The following is a 20,096-nucleotide window of genomic DNA, read 5'->3' on the forward strand; positions in this document are numbered from 1 at the left end:
AAGAAAACTGGGAACTTTTCAATAACATACACTCTTTATGAATTACGTTTCAGAAGTAGGAAACAATAGTTTTTTCTTTCATTATAACTATATCATGCAACAGTTCATTGTGTTTTAAAAGTAACTTTTCTAATCTCTTGATGGAAATATACCGATCATGACAACTCAAAGGAACTTCTACTGATATAAGCATTGAAAAAAAAAACCTACAACAATGCATGGATATTAGGGGCCAAGAAAAAGGAGATGGATAGTCCTGGCATTATTTGAACTTTTTGTGAGGCTCATGCCAACTGAGACTTGACTTCCTTTGGAGACTTCAAAGAATACACATAATTAATATTTTAAAAGGTACATTCCCAAGCTGGAAGTGACCTACGGCTCAATGACTGGAGTCAAAAATATCACTATTGCCCACCTCCAAGAGACAGGGTGAGAACTATAGATGTTGAGCACTTAATCGAGACCAGAAATCCTATTGAAAATAAGTGTGGGTTGGACAGAATTAATGCATGTTTCAACTGAGCCCAGGAGAAATGTTCTCACTACATTCAGTTTTTCTCTCTTCAAAATTATTGCTTTCATTGTAAATGTTCCTGGGTGACAAGCAGAATTTCTCCCCCTCCCTAAAAAGTGAGAAGGAAAAGAAATAACAGCAAGCTCATTAGATTTCTTTTTAAAAAACAGCTGCTTTCTAAAGGGTTTGGGTTATTTATGTGTGTGCGCACATGCAGATATATATATACATATATTTTCAAAGCACAACTGCAGCTTTCCGCCTTGAAACCCCGAGGCTCAAATTCTTGTTGTTGTCATCACTTGTTTTTCACTTGCAAGACCTGTGATTTGCAGCTTGTAAAGGCCTGTTTACAGATTCGCAAGCTCCCCGGTCCCTCTTTGTTGGGAAATTTTCACAGCAAAGCTGGCGACAATGTTTGCAATCTTTGCAAAATCAGCCCACTCCCTATTTCCCTCTGAAGCTAGTTGGGGAAATTCCCTAGCAAGTCCTTACCTTAAAAATGCTGACAAGCTATCAGTAGAGCTTAGAAAAGTTACTTTTGGGGTTACTAACTGGTTTAGTTAGTGGCTAGAATCCTATTGGTTGGTCTCAAAGACCGTGTAGCTATTGAGTCAATTGTTGAAATGGTAGGTCAACACATGAGCACACCACATAGATTCAATGGGTTTACTTTAGACAAGTGGCAAAAGAACCTCATACATATTGCACTTTTTTAAAAGGGGAAATTACCAAGTGGTCTACATTGTTTAAAACTAGGTTTGTGAAATTTGGCTGGAAGATGATCCATTTTTGGTATTCAGATATCATTGGGTACCCAGATCCATTTTTGGGAGCCTCTCAAAAATCAGCTAATGGAAAAATCTCTTTTTGGCTAGGTAGTCGAAAGATCCGGAAATATCCGCCCCATTGGCAGCAATTTTCTATCCTCCTTTCAAGGGAGTCTGGATGTGAAGAATGTGGTTAAGGAAGAATTCTTCCTGGGATCCTTTTCTTTCTTCCTTTCAAGTGAGTCTGGGTTTGAAGAACAGGGTTAAGGAAGCACCCTTCCTGGGACTGTTTCCTATCTTCCTTTTAAGGGAGTCTGGGTTTGAAGAGCAGGGTTAAGGAAGCATATTTCCTGGGATCCTTTCCTACCTTCCTTTCAAGGGACTCTGGATTTGAAGAGCGGAGTTAAGGAAGCATCCTTCCTGGGACCCTTTCCTGTCTTTCTTTCAAGGGACTCTGGGTTTGAAAAATGGGGTTAAGGAAACATCCTTGCTGGGACCCTTTCCTATCTTCCTTTCAAGGGAGTCTGGGTTTGAAGAACAGGGTTAAGGAAGCATCTTTCCTGGAACCCTTTCCTATATACTTTTCAGGGGAGTCTGGATTTGAAGAGCGGAGTTAAGGAAGTATCCTTCCTGGGACCCTTTCCTATCTTTCTTTCAATAGAGCCTGACTTTGAAGAACAGAGTTAAGGAAGCATCCTTCCTGGGACTGTTTCCTATCTTCCTTTCAAGGGAGTCTGGGTTTGAAGAATGGGGTTAAGGAAGTATCCTTCCTGAGACCCTTTCCTATCTTTCTTTCAAGAGAGCCTGAGTTTGAAGAACAGGGTTAAGGAAGCATCCTTCCTGGGACCCTTTCCTGTCTTTCATTCAAGGGAGTCTGGGTTTGAAGAATGGGGTTAAGGAGACATCCTTCCTGGGACTCTTTCCTATCTTCCTTTCAAGGGAGTCTGGGTTTGAAGAACAGGGTTAAGGAAGCATCTTTCCTGGGAGCCTTTCCTATATACTTTTCAAGGGAGTCTGGGGTTGAAAAATGGGGTTAAGGAAGCATCCTTGCTAGGACCCTTTCCTATCTTCCTTTCAAGTGAGTCTGGGTTTGAAGAATGGAGTTAAGGAAGCGTCCTTCCTGAGACTCTTTTATTTCTGGGTTTCAGCAACGGAGTTAAGTCTGGGTTTCAGCAACGGAGTTAAGGAAGCAGTGTGTAAAAAACGTCATATTATTCTTGTATTCTGATTGGCCCAACAGGCCGGGCTCACAGGGAAACCTTGTGTGAGCAGCATGTGGCAGTCTCTCCATGCACCGCATTGTGTAGAATTGGCTGCCATGTGGTCCCGTTATGGATGAAAAAATGTGATGGCTGAGCCCTTATCGTTATGGCCACCCGACCATGTCAAACAAACTGGATTGGCTGAAGGGAATGGACCTCTCTGAATCTGTGCACAAGCCTACTACAAACTTGCTCATTCTCATAAATTCATCAACCTGACAAGGGAAATCTGGGCTACCAAGCACACTGATTTCATATAATATGTCTATCAACTTTTGGAAATGTATAGATATGGGATGGTCTTAGGGATATGAGGCATCTTTTGAGTTCCAGCCTGAAGAACCAACAACTGATATATGGTAGAATGTGGGTGGGGAAAGATCAATCTTCAAACCATTTGTGCCTCCTAGGGCCATTTTGTGGATCCCCGAACCCCAACTGACTTTTTATTCAATTCCATTGAAATGAAAACAAAAAGTGCCTTATCTGAAAATGGCCAGAGAGAGTTGAAGATGTGACTATCTTGCTGTCTTATGGGCCCTAGAAGGCACTGGAAAAAATTGGTGGCAAATTTTATGATGGGGCAGTCCTCCGGGGAAAGTCAATACACCCAAGAGCTACCAAGCTTGGTTTATTCCCTCCCTCAAGGAACCGCTGTTCAAGAATATCCAATTTATGTACCATAGTCTTTGGGTACCATGATGAAATAGAGGCACACTTGTCCACTGGTGTAATTCCGAGGGTAGTTTGGAGACAGGACGACCCCATCTGATCCTGTGTACTGTCCTCCACACGGTGCTGAAATGAAGAGAATTTTCTTTTCAAAAAAGGTAGTTTGGAAAGCATTCCTTCTCCTATTCCTTCCCCCTTCTCCCCCCAAAGAGCCCTCCTTGTGCATTCTTTTAATTCAACGCACAGCATGTGCATGCTGCAGATTCTCATTATGGAAATACAGAATTCACCCTAAGCAGAGCTTGTCCCTGATACATATTTCATGAGGATCACTGTGCCATTGACTACAAGGAAGAACACCTTAAAGTATGTGTTGCTTGCCTTACCCCACAATCTTTTTGATCTCTGAAGAGGGCATGCTTTATGGGTTATTAACACCTCAATACTTCAAAGGCATAGGCCCTATCTGACCATGGAAACTAAGCAGAGTCATCCTTGATTGGAACTTGGATGAGAGACTACCAATGAACACCAGGGAAAGTAGACTCTCTTTCAGAGGGAGAAACCAGCAAAACCATCTCTGAGCAGTCCTTGCTTAAGGAAAACTTACACAATTTGTTGGGTTGTCCTAAGTCAATAAGTAACTTGAAAGTAAAAATATACACAAGTCAGTTAGTGACTTGTACAACCTTGATAGCCGATTTTGGGAGTGGGTTGGGTATAAAAGATAACTTTTCAAGTTGGTCAAGAGGGTCAAGTGAGAATTCTATATCTTTCCATTGCTCACACCGTTTGGGGCCTTTTTTTCAAATTCAGGGTGAAAACAATTGGAAATGAACACCAATTCAAAATCTCAAAGAAACAAAACTGGCAGACTCGACCATTCAGGGTGAGGGATTTTCACCTGTCTAAGCAGAGCTGTAGCCAGAAATTTTTTGGGGGGAGGGTTGAAAATTCGGGGGGGGGGGGGGTTGAAAATTTTGGGGAGGAGGGTTGAAATCTGGGGAGGGGGTTAGGGTCACACTGAAGCAAAGAGCATAGCAGGGGGCAGAGCAGCCTTCAATAGCCTGCAGCTCCGCCCTGTCAACCACCTCCACCAAGTCTGGCCTCCTTAATGAGAGCATTCAACACCCAACCCCCACCCCAACTTGGTTGCTTTGCTACATTAGCTATTGCTGCAAGTAATCACAGTGTGGATACATTGTCAATATTTGAGATAGTGAGATAGTGCTTGCAATTCTGGACGGACTCTTAATTTTTTGCGTCGCATAGACTTAGCATGGGGATTTGGTTAACCAGTTAACATTCATGAGTAAACCAGGTTTTTTTTTTAACCTGAAAAATTTGGGGGGGGGGGTTGAACCTCTACCCCCCCCTCCCCCGGCTACAGGCCTGTGTCTAAGTGTATACTAAGTGTCTAAGTGTCTAAGTGCACAGGGATTGTGGCGCAGCTGGCTGAGTGTCGGCTGCATTAAGATCACTCTGACCAAAAGGTCATGAGTTCGAAGCCAGCCCGGGTTGGAGTGGGTTTCCAATCAATTGTGTAGCCTGTTGTCGACCTTTGCAACCCGAAAGACAGTTGCATCTGTCAAGTAGGAAAATAAGGTACCACCTTAAAGTGTGGGGAGGCTAAATTAACTAATTTATGAGGCCATAAAAATTTTTATGAGGCCATAAAAAAAGACTCCAGCAAGCACTCCAGCAAAAAGCATGCAGGGAATGCGGAAGTACTTCATCAGTGTCGCAGATGGACAATAAAAGCGACAGCTCCCCTGGCGGCCAGAAAAAGTTAAATAGCCTCTGTGTATGTCTGTATATGTTTGTATGTCAAAAATTGGCATTGAATGTTTGCCATATATGTGTACACTGTAATCCGCCCTGAGTCCCCTGCGGGGTGAGAAGGGCAGAATACAAAAGCTGTAAATAAATAAATAATAATAAAGAAATAAAATGTACTGGACTACCTTCCTAGGAATTTGCAACGTCCTCCAAGGTGACTCTAAAATAATTTCTGGCAAAAGCATGCCATAGAATCACCTGGAAGACTTAGAAAATTCCTAAAAGGGACATATTTTGTCAGAGGCAGGTAGGTAAAACTGTGGGTCCTGGTCCCACATGTATGGCCTTACTGTATTATATTTTTATTTACTACTAGCTATACCCACCACGCGTTGCTGTGGCCAACCTTCCCTCCCTCTTTCTCTCTCTCTCTTTCCTTCCCTCCCTTTTTCCTTTGTTCTTTCTTTTCTTTTCTTTCCTTCCCTCTTTCCTCCCTCCCTCCTCATTTTCTTTTCCTTCTTGCTCTCCTTTCTTCCTTCTCTACCTCTTTCTTTCCTTCCTTTGCTCTTTGCTGCTATTCTTCCTTCTGTCTTTTCTTCTTTCTTTCCCGCCTTCTTTCGTTCTCTCAATATTCCCTCCCTTTTTCTTTCCTTCCCTTTTTTTCCTTTCCTTCTCTCCCTCTTGCCTGGGCACTTGCAGGAAGGGAGCCTTGCGGCCGTCATGAAGCAGCCACCCGCTCGCCTCATCGGGGGAAAAGGAGGAGGGCCCGTGTTTGGTGGGGCTGACAAAGAGAGCATGGAGATGGGGGGGGGGGAGATAAGGAGGGCACACGCGAGGCCCCAGTGTGGCGGGGGAAGGGTAGGCCCAAAGGCAAGGAAGGAAGGGGCCCTGTGGGGCTAGCAGGTGGGAGAGTGAGGGGGGAGACACCAAACTGGGGGCCTGGGGAAGGTGAGAGTCTGCCTGCCCAGCCAACCAAGAGCATTCAACGCTCCCTGCAGCCGTTTGTTTTTTCCCCCTCGTGCAGGAGGGGACATGGCCAGTGGGTCATTTTCACGCATGCACTGTACTTTTTTTTTTTATCATGTTTGGGTTTTAAAGTCCCTTTCACTGTTTTTGGAGGGTTTTTTTGAGTGATGATCACTCACTGGGTTGTTAGGTGTATGCTGTCCAAATTTGGTATCAATTTGTCTAGCGGTTTTTGAGTTATGTTAATCCCACAAACGAACATGACGTTTTTATTTATATAGATGCTTTAATAGAGTGATGTAGTTATTGAATGGAAGTGTTCATTGTTTTTTGATTTTTTTTTAATATACTTTGCTCTTAACTCGATATGGAACATCCTGGATTCCTTCTTGGGAAAAAGGTAGAATATAAATAAAATGCATTTTGAAGGTATAGTATTTTTTATTTTTGTGAAAACAAGGCACTAAAGAAAGCTGGTAAGAACACAACCAACCAATCAGACAGCCAAAAAAGTCAAAGAGTTGGGTCTGGGAGCAAGTCAAGGCCGAACTTTTCCTAGAAGCCAAAATGACTGAATTGAGGCCATTGTACTTTGGGCATATCAGCATAGATCTCAACTTATTGCAAACAACAATACTGGGTAAAGGAAGAAAACTACATTACATGTGAATTGATTCAATTCAGGAAACCATGGCTCAAATCTGCAAGACATGGGCATAGCTGTTGATGACCAAGGTTCTTTCATAAGGTCTCCATACTTTGGAACTGATTTAACAGTGAATAATAACACTATGACTTGAACTTTGTTAGTCCCAACTAAAGTAGACCAATTCAATTAACTGCTGAAGGTGAGTCAACACATAGGTGACTTCCATTGATTCAATGGGTCTCCACAAATTATGCTCATGCCTTATCCATACCAATGTAACTGGATGTTTAACATGATGTTCAACTTGTCATTCCCTACAACTTACCTGTGCACACAGGCCGTGGTTTGTTCCACACAGGTTTCCCATCAGCTCCCATGATGCACGTCAAGGTGGATGCCCCTTCAATTATGTAGCCACTATCGCAATAGTAGGTAATAGTTGATCCAAGTTTCAACTCAGTTCCCGCCCGGGTACCATTCTTAATCAGACCTGGGTCAAAGCAAGATTCTCTGGGATTCTCTACAATAAAAAAAAACATGAAAAGAATGTTAATTGCTTCCTGTGTATTATTCATGGTTATACTACATGCTGAAAGTGCCTTTCTGGAAAAGAATGATGCAGTTATGAATAATAATGTAATTATCTGATATGCAGGATGTAATTTCATTCACTGGACCAAATCTGGCACAAATACCCAATACGCCCAAATTTGAATACTGGTGGGGATGGGGTGGGGTTGATTTGAAATTTGGGAGTTGTAGTGGCTGGGATTTATAGTTAACTTACAATCAAAGAGCATTCTGAACTCCTCCAATGATGGAATTGAACTAGACTTGGCACACAGAACTCCCATGCCCAACAGAAAATACTGGAAGAGTTTGGTGGGCATTGACCTTGAGTTTGGAGTTGTAGTTCACCTACATCCAGAGAGCACTGTAGACTCAAACAATGATGGCTCTGGACCAAACTTGGCATGAATACTCAATATGGCCAAATTTGAACACTGGTGAAGTTTGGAGAAAATATACATTGGCATTTGGGAGTTGTGGTTGCTGGGATTTATAGTTCACCTACAATCAAAGAGCATTCTAAACCCCATCAATGACTAAATTAGGATTGGGCCAAACTTCCCACACAGAACCCCCATGACCAATGGTAAATACTGTGTTTTCTGATGGGCTTTGGTGACCCCTCTGACACTCCCTCATGACACCCCAGGAGTCCCGACCCCCAGATTGAGAAACATTGGATTAAATGGATTGTCCATCACAGGCTAATAGGCATTGGGAAGCAATCACAAATCTTGAATCAAATAAGTGTCTCTTTTCTATTTCTCTTCCTAATATCTCTTTCTTTCTTTCTCTCTCTCTCTGCATGAAATATAATTAGGGACTTTGATTAATCCAGAGCTTTTGTCATCTCAACATTGCTCATTGAAAGCCCAGGGCTTTTTACTGCATTTTATTTTAATTGTGAACGATACGGTCCAGGAACAATCAGAAAAAATGTGCCTTGGAATTAGATTGTCATAGTTCCTTTCTTCAAAGAAATAAAATAAATCTCACTCTTTCTTCTCCAAAGATTCAAAACCTGTCCTGTTCGAGGGCCCTCATAATTTGTAAAAGACCGGAGAGTTATATTGTTCACTTCTTTGCAAGTTGCCTCTGTGATAAATGAAGGCAGTCAGAAAAGGAGTTTCTAAAGAGTGCAAATGGAGACTGCCTCCCACAAATGGGAAACCTTGTTACCTCTAAAGCAGATACCTCTGAGAAGGCTTCTGAACTTTGAAACTGGTTGGACTTGAGCCCATAAGCCAAAACCAATTATCCTTTCCAAGGGAGAAAACTTTGGAAAGCTCTTATTCTTGTCCACGAGAAAAAAAAGAAGCAAAGATGACATCTCTATGAAAGACTGGTGAACTTCTGTGTCCTTCAGAACTTTTCATCAAGCTGGGCTATAGATGGAAGAAGACCCTTGTGAGCTGAATCATTTTTAAGTGTGAGACATAGTCTTCTTACACACACTTGGTACTATCTAAGCTAGTAGATCTCAATCTTTGGTTCTTTTTATCAGGCTTCAGTCCACAGAAATATGAGTCAGCAGAGTTCATGGTTAGAAGCTATGGGGGATGGGTTCCAAAACATCTAGCAATGGAGAACCTATGCTATGTGAGAAGAATTCACAGTATAGTTCAGTCCTGTGTGAAGCCTGGCCCAGTTCCTGTAATGGGCATCACTGGTGGTGGTTCTGCATGTGTATCAAGCAAAAAATAAAACACTAAAAACAATGACACCATGACGCATTTAAAACATAAGGCCGGGCCAATGTAACGAACAAGATTTAAAAGTGCTGGACATGACAGGTGAAATGTGGAGGTTTTGATGGTAGGTGCAATGTGCAGAAAATCCTAAATCTCTAACAAAGTGCATTTGGGACATGGTGCTAGGAGTTTCCTATTCTGGAAAAGCACACTGGACCAGCCAAGTCTTCAGGCTCTTCCTAAAGACTGCCAACGTTGGGGCTTGTCTAATGTCCTTGGAGAGCGAGTTCCAGAGTCAGGGGGCCACCAAAGAGAAGGCCCTGTCCCTCGTCCCCACCAAACGCGCTTGCGACGCAGGTGGGATCGTGAGTAGGGCCTCTCCAGATGATCGAAGGGATTGTGTAGGTTCATATGTGGAGATACGGTCACGCAGGTAGGCGGGTCCCAAACCATTTAGGGCTTTGTAGGTGAGCACCTGCATCTTGAATTGGGACCGGAAGATGAACGGCAGCCAATGGAGCTCCTTAAACAGGAAGGTTGACCTCTCTCTGTAAGGAGCACCAGTTAACAACCTGGCTGCCGACCGTTTGGACAAGTTGGAATTTCCGAGCCGTTTTCAAGGGCAGCCCCACGTAGAGCGCATTACAGTAGTCCAATCTGGAGGTGACCAAGGTATGGACCACCCCGGCCAGATCAGCCTTCACGAGGTACGGTCGCAGTTGGTGATTATGTGGAAAAGTGTATAGTGGTAATTAAAGAGCACATTCTAAGGATTATTTCTGTGTTAGATTTATTAAAATATCCCCATCCAAACCCAAGTAGCGAAGGTGGAGGCTTTACTTTTCATTCAACCCTCGTATGTTGCAGAGAGGATGGGTAATGTTGGAAACTACTTAGTAGAAAATAAAGGCTGGTATGTCTGAAATGTCATTAGCCAGGAATGCAGGCTGAGTTACATGTCTTGTTATGGGAGCAAAGTTACCCAAGGATTTTCTCATGTGAAAGGCAGAGAGAGCAGGAAGGAGAAGACACTTTGATTAACTGGAGAATGATTAACTGGAAAGGCCACAAAAAGTACAATGTATACTGCATTGTGACTAATGGGGGAATAGCCCACATAATATTTGATTTGTATACCTATAAATTAGGGCTGGGCAACCATGGAAAAAATTGTTTCTAAACTCGATTCGTTTTTTTGGTGTTTTTTGCGTTTCGATATTTAAAAGAATTCCGAAATTTTTCTTTAAAAAAGTTCGATATTTACGAAATTTCGTAAAATTACGAAAAAATACGAAATGAATACGAAACGAATACGGATCGATTCGTTAATGGCGGACGCGACCGTGCAATACGCTAAAAAACCTCCATATGGGACAGGGGGAACTTCTGAAGCTTCCCTCTCCCTCTGTTGTTGACAGTTGGTGTGATATTTATAATTTTTTTTCACTGATTAAACAAACAACAGCTGTAAAACTTGCCCCAGACATGCGGAAATAATAACGAAATGATTTCGAAACGAATACGAAACGAATACGAAGCAATTACGAAACAAATTGAAAAATATGTTTCGTTTTTTAGATGCTCCTGAATGGTTCGTTATCGCTTCGTAACCAAAAAAAAATAACGAATTTTTAACGAATTACGAAATTACGAAACGAAACCGCCCAGCCCTACTATAAATACATAATGCTTGAGATGCTTGGCAGTCTTGACAATAACTGAGATATAGTAAGTTGCCTCAATTGTTGAAAAAAAGCTTTACTAACTAAAAATGAGCTTATTTTTGTTCAGAGAGGAGGAGGGCCTCCAACACATGCTACAGTCACTACAGCAGCATCAGAAGGATCCAAAGACATGGCAATATTGCTAAAGAAGAAGATGGCCCTTTTAATAAACCCTATTAAAAAAGAAATATGGTTTGGATGATGCCAGACAGCAAGAAGTGCCCCACAGGCATGTGCAAGCCTCTCATGAGTGCCCCCAATAACACACCCACCTTTTTTGTATTGACATCTGAATAATGTTTTCCCTAAATCCATTTCCCAGACGGGAGGATTCTCTCACCCCTTCAGGCTTCCCATGGTCATTCTTTTTTCTTTTCTTGGTAATTATTGGTTCCTTTCATCTAAGCAGTGACAGCTTCAGCTTGACACTCTGCCTCCCACCCGACTGTCAGGCATCTTTGCCGTACCTCTTGATCTTTGGCTCTGAGCTTATTTGGAGAAGAACACAACAATACCATTGCAGTCGCCTTGGAGAAAAGGGGACGGAAGAGGGGGTTCTTCCTGGCCATCTTTTGCAAAAACCCTAGCTTTGGTGTCTTCTCCAGGACCCTTTTCACCTGTGTTTTTCCCTTCCTCCATCTAAAAAAAGTGTCAGGGAATGTCACGCTCTCGATCATGTCTGTAGAGGTCATCTTTTATTTTCGTTCGGACACGACTTTGCACTGCAACGATTCCTCACTGTTTCATGCAGTGATGCAGCTTGAAACCAGAGTGGAAATAATTACCTTACTTACTTAGGCGATCCCTCGTAGTCCGACATAAGAGTGGTAACCTGGGGGTGGATCTGTAGGTGGCTGTGGAGCCCTATTCTTGATCTGCATCTTCTCCCGCAGTGAGGACATCGGTCTTGATCTGCATCTTCTCCCGCAGTGAGGACATCGGTTTCCAGGTGGGAGGCGGTCCCGGTCGGGGTTGGCTTGACGCGCCTTCCTCTTGGCACGTTTCTCTCTTTTGCCCTCCATTTGTGCCTCTTCAAATTCTGCAGCACTGCTGGTCACAGCTGACCGCCAACTGGAGCGCTCAAGGGCCAGGGCTTCCCAGTTCTCAGTGTCTATGCCAGAGTTTTTAAGGTTGGCTTTGAGCCCATCTTTAAATCTCTTTTCCTGTTCACCAACATTCTGTTTTCCGTTCTTGAGTTCGGAGTAGAGCAACTGCTTTGGGAGACGGTGGTCAGGCATCCGGACAATGGAGGACCATCGCTTCAATGCTGGTGGTCTTTGCTTCTTCCAGCATGCTGACATTTGTCTGCTTGTCTTCCCAGGAGATTTGCAGGATTTTCCGGAGGCAGCGCTGATGGAATCATTCCAGGAGCTGCATGTGACGTCTGTCGACTGTCCATGTCTCGCAGGCGTATAGCAGGGTTGGGAGGACAATAGCTTTATAAACAAGCACCTTGGTATCCCTATGGATGTCCCAGTCCTCAAACACTCTGTGCTTCATTCGGAAAAATGTTGCACTCGCAGAGCTCAGTCGGTGTTGAATTTCAATGTCAATGTTGACTTTGGTGGAGAGGTGGCTGCCAAGGTAGCGGAAATGGTCAACATTTTCTAATGTTACACCATTAAGCTATATCTCTGGCATTGGATAGGAATTAGCCGGTGACTGCTGGAAGAGCACTTTGGTTTTCTCAGTGTTTAATGACAGGCCAAGCTTCTCGTATGCTTCTGCAAAGGTGTTTAGAGTGGCTTGTAGGTCTTCTTCTGAATGCGAACAGATGACGTTGTCATCAGCATACTGGAGTTCTATAACAGATGTTGTTGTAACCTTGGTTTTGGCTGTCAGTCTGCTGAGGTTGAATAGCTTTCTATCTGTCCGATAGATGATTTCCACTCCGGAAATCATTACCACCTGAGTGGAAATCATATATCAGACAGATGGCAAGCTATTTAACCTCAGCAGACTGAAAGTCAAAACCAAGGTCACAACATCTGTTTATTTATTTATTTACTTCATTTATATACCACTTTTCTCTGTTACAGAAGTTCAATATGCTGATGATAATGTAGTCTGTGCACACTCAGAAGAAGACCTACAAGCCACTCTAAGTACCTTTGCAGAAGCATACAAGAAGCACAGCCTCTCACTGAACATTGAGAAAACCAAAGTCAACAGCCAATCCCTCTGCAATGCCAGAAATATGATTAATGGTGTAACATTAGAAAATGCTGACCATTTCCATTCCCTTGGCAGCCACCTCTCCACAAAAGTCAATATTAGCACTGAAATACAACACCACCTGAGCTCTGCGAGTGCAGCATTTTTCCAAATGAAGCAGAGAGTGAGGATCGGTACATCCGCAGGGAGACCTAGCTGTCCTCTCAACCCTGCTATATGCCTGCGAAACGTGGACTGTCTACAGACATCACATTCAACTCCTGGAACGATTCCATCAGTGTTGCCTCTGAAAAATCCTGCAAATCTCTTGGGAAAGACAGGCGTACAAATGTTAACGTGCTGGAAGAAGCAAAGACCACCAGCACTGGAACAATGCTCCTACATCATCAACTCCGCTGGACTGGCTACGTTGTCCGAATGCCTGATCACTGTCTCCCAAAGCAGTTACTATACTCCCAACTCAAGAACAGGAAACATAATGTTGGTGGACAGGAAAAGAGATTTAAAGATGGGCATTTATAAAGCCAACCTTAAAAACTGTGGCATAGAAACTGAGAACTGGGAAACCCTGCCCCTTGAGTGCTCTAGCTGGAGGTCAGCTGTGACCAGCAGTGCTGCAGAATTCAAAGAGGCACGAATGGAGGACGAAAGGGAGAAACACACCAAAAGGAAGGTGCATCAAGCCAACCCTGACCAGGAATACCTTCCACCTGGAAACCAATGCCCTCACTGTGGGAAAACATGCGGATCAAGGATAGGGCTCCACAGTCACCTACAAATCCACCGCCAAGACACTACACTTGGAAGGTCATCATACGCGGGTTATGAGGGATTGCCTAAGTAAGTAAGGCTTTGGTGTCTTCTCCAGGATCTTTTTCACCTGTGTTTTTCCATTCCTTCATCTAAAAAATTAAAATGTGTCAGGGAATGTCGCTGCAGGAAATGCTCTCTGCAATGTCTGTAGAGGTCGCCTTTTATTTTCATTCAGCCACGACTTTGCTCCGCATTGTTCCCTGACTGTTTCATGTAGTGATGCAGCTCAAAACAAGGAACACTTCCGAGGATTGCTCCTCAGGCAAAAACATGCGGAAGTTGTCAAGGAATGAGATTCAGTAAGATATATAACCAGTTTCTTGAAGGAGAAACACACATTCTATGTATTTTTGTCTTGATCCAGTCTGGTGAAAATGGTCAAGGAAATTGTAGCAGGAGGTTAATGCACTCCCATGTGGGTAAAGGAGTAAGAGAACCACTATAGGTAGTTTTACACTGCCGAGGTTTTAATTTTGGCCTCCCTGGATGCCATGAATGGATGTGGTTTGGTTATACTTTTCTTGGCTTCTATTTATTTGCATTCATCCCCAGCTAAGATATCCCCAGCATACCGTATCTACCTGCAAGGCTGCTCCAGAAGGTAAGTGCATGCTTCATCACCCACTTAATGTTTGGGGGACAGAGGGAGCAATCATTTTCTGGCCAGGGAAAAAGGCAGGGCACCTTTGCAAGAGCCATTTGCAGAAAAAAGCCATCCTGTATCTCTCATGCTGGAGATTGGGGGACAGCTGCTGTTTTCACTTGGATGCAAAAGTGCTGCTGGCTACTAGTCTTGGTCCAGCCCTCCCTCCACAAGGAGCAAGGCTGCCTTTTCAGGAGCAGCAGAAATTCAGATAGAACTGTGTTGGTGAAGCATTTTGCTTCTCCCATTGGGATGTAGACTATAATAATAATAATAATAATAATAATAATAAGAAGAAGAAGAAGAAGAAGAAGAAGAAGAAGAAGAAGTCAAGAACCAACATTGAGGGAAGTCAATAGTAGTAAACTGCTTAAAGTGCAAAGACGAAGAGGGAATACCGTAAAAACACAATCCAGAGCAGAAGAGAAAACTTGCAAAAGAAGGCTCTCCATGGATAGTTCCTGGGGAAAATTGAGACAAAGAAAAAACATGGCTGTGGCTCACAAATGGAACTCTGAAAAAGAAGACGGAGGGCCTGATTCTGGCAGCCCAAGAACAAGCCATTCGAACCAATGCCATCAAAGACAGAATTGAAAAGTCAATGAGAGATCCCAAATGTACACTCTGCAAGGAAGCAGATGAAACAATAGATCACATCCTCAGCTGCTGCAAGAAGATCATGCAGACAGACTACAAGGCATAACACCGTTGCTCAGATGATATCAGGGCTTTATTCTGGCAGCCCAAGAACAAGCAGAATTGAAAAGTCAACAACAGATCCCAAATGCAGACTCTGCAAGGAAGCAGATGAAACAATAGATCATATCCTCAGCTGCTGCAAGAAGATCGCGCAGACAGACTACAAGCAGAGGCATAACACCACTGCTCAGATGATTCATTGGAGCTTGTCTGCGGCAAAGAACTGGTGGGATCACAAGCCGGAAAAAGTTACAGAGAATGAACACGCCAAACTCCTCTGGGAGTTCCTGATTCAGACAGACAGAGTTTTGGGGCATAATACTCCTGACCTCACGATCGTGTTAAAAAAAAAAGTATGAATTTTCGATGTTGCAATCCCAGGTGACAGCAGGATTGAAGAGAAACAACTGGAAAAGATGACACGATATAAGGATTTAAAGATCGAACTGCAAAGACTCTAGCACAAGCCAGTCAAGGTGGTCCCAATGGCGATTGGCACACTGGGTGTAGTGCCTAAAGACCTTGGCCTGCACTTAAACACAATTGGCGCTGACAAGGTTACCATCTGCCAGCTGCAGGAGGCCACCTTACTGGGATTTGCACGCATTATTCGCTGATACATCACACAGTCCCAGACACTTAGGAAGTGTCCAATGTGTGATCCAATACAACAGCCAGCAGAGTGATCTTGCCTGCTGTGGACTCATCTTGCTGTGTTTCAAATAATAATAATAATAATAATAATAATAATAATAATAATAATAACTTTATTTCTATACCCCACCTCCATCTCCCCAAAGAGACTCGGGGCAGCTTACAAAGGGACAAACCCAGAAAGCACAGACTTAAAAACATAACACAGTAAGATAGAACAAAACAAAACCAAATAAAAAATACTGTTCCTTGTATGGAGGACCAGCAGCAACATAAGAGCCACAGTGGTGACTGAATATAGAAACATTCGCTAAACTAAACTCTGCAGAAAGGGTGCAGCTACACTGTAAAACAGAGGCACCAAAGTTATTTTCATTGAGAGTCCCATCAGCCTTATGACTGCCCTTAAAAGGCTGTTGAATCCATTGATAGAGATTCTGTGGATGCAGAGAATCATATGAGGGTTATCCGGAAAGTAAGGTTACAAGATTTTTTTAAAAAAATTACAAAGAATGAATATATTTTAATAAAACTTACATGGATTGTAGCATAGGTATTACATTATTCTTCCACATAATATCTTGTTTATATTATTGTAATTTTGCATTTTTTTGTATTGTAATTTGTTGTTCGGGCTGGGCCCCATGAAAGCCGCTCCGAGTCCCCGTTGGGGGACACGGTGGCGGGGTATAAATAAAGATTTATTATTATTATTATTATTATTATTATTATTATTATTACCATTCAGTTCAATACATTTTGCACCGGGATTGTGACGCAGGTGGCTGAGTGTCAGCTGCATTAAGATCACTCTGACCAAAAGGTCATGAGTTCGAAGCCAGCCCGGGTTGGAGTGGGCTCCCAACCAATTGTGTAGCCTGTTGTCGACCTTTGCAACCCGAAAGACAGTTGCATCTGTCAAGTAGGAAAATTAGGTACCACCTTAAAGTGTGGGGAGGCTAAATTAACTAATTTATGAGGCCATAAAAAAAGACTCCAGCAAAAGCACTCCAGCAAAAAGCATGCGGGGAATGCGGAAGTACTTCATCAGTGTCGCAGATGGACGATGAAAGCGACAGCTCCCCTGGCGTCCAGCAAAAAATTAAATAGCCTCTGTGTATGTCTGTATACGTTGTATGTCAAAATTGGCATTGAATGTTTGCCATATATGTGTACACTGTAATCCGCCCTGAGTCCCCTGCGGGGTGAGAAGGGCGGAATATAAATACTGTAAATAAATAAATAAATAAATAAATACATTTTATCATTTGTGGGATGAGTTTTTGATGCTTTTTTCAGCCAGTTTGTCACTTCAATTTTCACCTCATCATCGTCAGGTGAAATTCCCCGCAAGAGCTACATGCCTAGTAACCTTACTTTCTGGGTAACCCTCATATTATGAAGTATATTAACATTCTGCCCAAAAACATTGTTGCTTATCTGCAAAGGGTTTTGTGTGTGTGTGTGCAATCCTTTTAAAAAGTCCACAATATGAAAAATCTTGTGGTGGAGTTGAACATTCCCCCCGCCCCCTTCTCACTGGCAATGAGAATAAATTCTGCATCCCATCCACTAAAAAGTAAACTAAGTGCAATCATTCAGTGAATTTAGGTGCTATTATCCCAGAATAAACTAATCTCTCAGCTACCCCCTGGCTAGTGACCCATAAGATTATTAAAAATCCATCAAGGAACTCCCGTGATGCCGCCCTCCTCTTTTTTTCCTCTCCAAGTCCATCTCCACACTTAGCTACAAAATACTTAAGCTAAACCCCAATTATGAATTATTCACATTCCAGTCAATTAAAACTTAAATGATTCCCTTTAAGAATGAGTGGTTTAGCCTTTGGATTCGCCTCCCTGACCATCTTTGGCAAAGCATGCCACTTTTAATAAAATGTGCCCTGATTAAGTAAGTACCATTGTGCGGGTTCGGAAGGGAGGGAGGATTTCTTCTCCTCTCTTTCACCCATCCTCACTTTTTTATGCTACTCTCCTAAATGTACCTATGGAGCTGTCTGTGCCTATATGCAGTTCACGGAGATATAACATTGGGAACTGATGAGCAGAGATTTCAATGCAAAAGCTCCTAGTGAGTTGGAGGCATTGTGGAAAGCTGAACTTGTAAGAAATTGAGGGGGGAAAGGAATAAACGAGGCTGGAGGAAATGACTGAAAAAATATATAAGGGATACCCCAATACCTAATGAGATGACTAGTGCTGCAAGACTCAAATGCAACTAAGAGATTTGTAGTGCATCCACACTGTAGAATGTATGCAGTTTGACACCACTTTAACTGTCATGGCACTATGCTGTGATGAAGCATTGATTTTTAACTGTAAGTCAAACGTAGTTATGTATATGTGTCTCTACAGTGAAATATGATTGTATGTATGTATGTATGTATGTATATATATATATATATATATATAAGGGCTGGGCAACCACGGAAAAATTTGTTTCTAAACTCGATTCGTTTTTAGGGGGTTTTTGCGTTTCATTTTTTAAAAGAATTCCGAAATTTTCCTTTAAAAAAAATCGAAATTTATGAAATTTCGGAAATTACGAAACAATTACGAAACAATAACGAATCGATTCGTTAATGGCGGACGCGATTGCGCAATACGCTAAAAAAACCTCCAAATGGGACAGGGGGAACTTCTGAAGCTTCCCTCTCCCTCTGTTGTTGACTGTTGGTGTGATAATTTATTTTTTTATCACTGATAAAACAAACAACAACTATAAAACTTGCACCAGACATACGGAAATAATAACGAAATAATAACGTAACAATTTCGAAACAATTACGAAACAATTACGAAATGAGTTTAAAAATTCGTTTCGATTTTTAGTTGCTCCTGAATGGTTCAATATCGGATCGTAAGCCACTTTAAATACGAATTATTAACGAATTACGAAATTAACGAACGAAACCGCCCAGCCCTAATATATATGCTTAGATGGTTGAATATTATTATATGTATGTGTTCAGGAGGTAAAAGACAGTTATGGATGTACATAAAGGGTTAAACATTTAGAAATGGCAGAACTAGAGAGATGGGACCAAGCTCAGCACTCTGAGTTAGGTTGCCATGGAGAAAGGGGTGGAGCCAACTGCACTTACCAGAAGCAGACATTTTGAGGCTTCAGTCCTTTGGTCATCGAGCCAAAGGGAAGGTGGATCAAATGTGTGGTGAACCAAACTAAGGGAAAGCTTTTAGCCTGAGTGATTTAAATAAATCAAGGGGGCTTATTTAGGTTTGTGGTTTAGCTGTGTGCTAATAAGAGAAGAAATCCCACTGGGAATCTTTACTTCAGCAGGAAGCTGAAGGAAGACAAGGGCATTAGCTGACCTTAGTTAATCTGTCAAATAAGGAAGCATATTTAGAAAGGTAACAACTAAAGAACTAGTTGGTGAAGTAAAAGACATCCTAAAGTTATATTAATATTTGTTGAAGCTGTAACTTATGAAGCTTTATACCTCAGGAGAAGAGAACGCTGAAACCATGAAGACCCTTCCATGCTCCAAATAAACTTGTTCTTGTTTTAGTAACTCAAGTCTCAGTGTACTATTTTTGAAGGTGAGGAGGGATGACGATGATCTAATTTCTCCAGGAAGTGAATTCAACAGGCATGGGGCTACCACCGAGAAGGCCCTGTCCCTCGTCCCCGTCAAACGTGTTTGAGACAAAGACAGGGCTGAGAGCAGGGCCTCCCCAAAGGATTTTAAGCTCCGAGGTGGGACGTAGAAGGAGATACGTTTGGACAGGTACGCTGGACCAGAGCCGTATAGTTTACAATTTTAATAAAACTTATATGGATTGTAGCATTGGCATTACATTATTACAAGGCATGTAGCTCTTGTGGGGAATTTTCTTGGTGGAAGTTGGTATCACTACCATGTAATAGGAAGCCAGCGGAAGTAAACGAGCAGTGCCAGTCATCAGTAGCTCATCAACTGGTGTTGTGGTGAAGGTTACACAATACGTGACCTAAATGCAAAGGGCATGAACACTGCTGCGAATCATTACAAAATCATTTCAATTTATGGAGAGGATGTATTGTTAAGAGATCATGTGACAAAATGGGTATGGAAGATATTGCGAGACCATGAAGAAACTTCACAGAGACATCCAAAACTAATGTTGCGGGATACTGACGGTGGGAGTCTGTCTTCTTCATGACAATGCGTACCCACACACCACTCCTGCAACACAAGAGTAGTTGGTTGGGATGTTTTAAGCCACTCCTCTCACAGCCCCAATCTCACATTCAGTGACTATAATCTGTAAACTAAACTGAAGGAACACCTGGGTGGAAAACACTTTTCCAACAATGACGAGGTGAAAATCAAAGTTATGAACTGGCTGAAAAAGGCGGAGGGAAACAGGCATCAAAATCCCGTCCCACTGATGAAAAAATGTATTGAACTGAATGATGATTATCTGGAAAAATAATGTAATACCAATGCTACAATCCATGTAAGTTTTATTAAAATATATTCATTATTTG

The 20,096-nt window shown here is 42.4% G+C and overlaps 1 protein-coding gene across 5 annotated transcripts in view; it reads right to left on the minus strand.

Annotated features, from left to right (window-relative positions):
• CSMD2 (CUB and Sushi multiple domains 2) overlaps window positions 1-20,096 on the minus strand; it is a 984,984-nt gene that overhangs the window by 193,089 nt on the left and 771,799 nt on the right. For all 5 annotated transcript variants that reach the window (XM_067473669.1, XM_067473670.1, XM_060784605.2 and 2 more), the window contains 2 exons: window positions 6,941-7,135; window positions 3,231-3,347 (listed from right to left, as the gene is read on the minus strand). In XM_067473669.1, the coding sequence (XP_067329770.1) occupies window positions 3,231-3,347; window positions 6,941-7,135 (312 nt within the window). The remainder of the gene's footprint in view (window positions 1-3,230; window positions 3,348-6,940; window positions 7,136-20,096) is intronic.

Source organism: Anolis sagrei, chromosome X (assembly GCF_037176765.1).
Source record: "Anolis sagrei isolate rAnoSag1 chromosome X, rAnoSag1.mat, whole genome shotgun sequence".
Lineage (NCBI taxonomy): Eukaryota > Metazoa > Chordata > Lepidosauria > Squamata > Dactyloidae > Anolis > Anolis sagrei.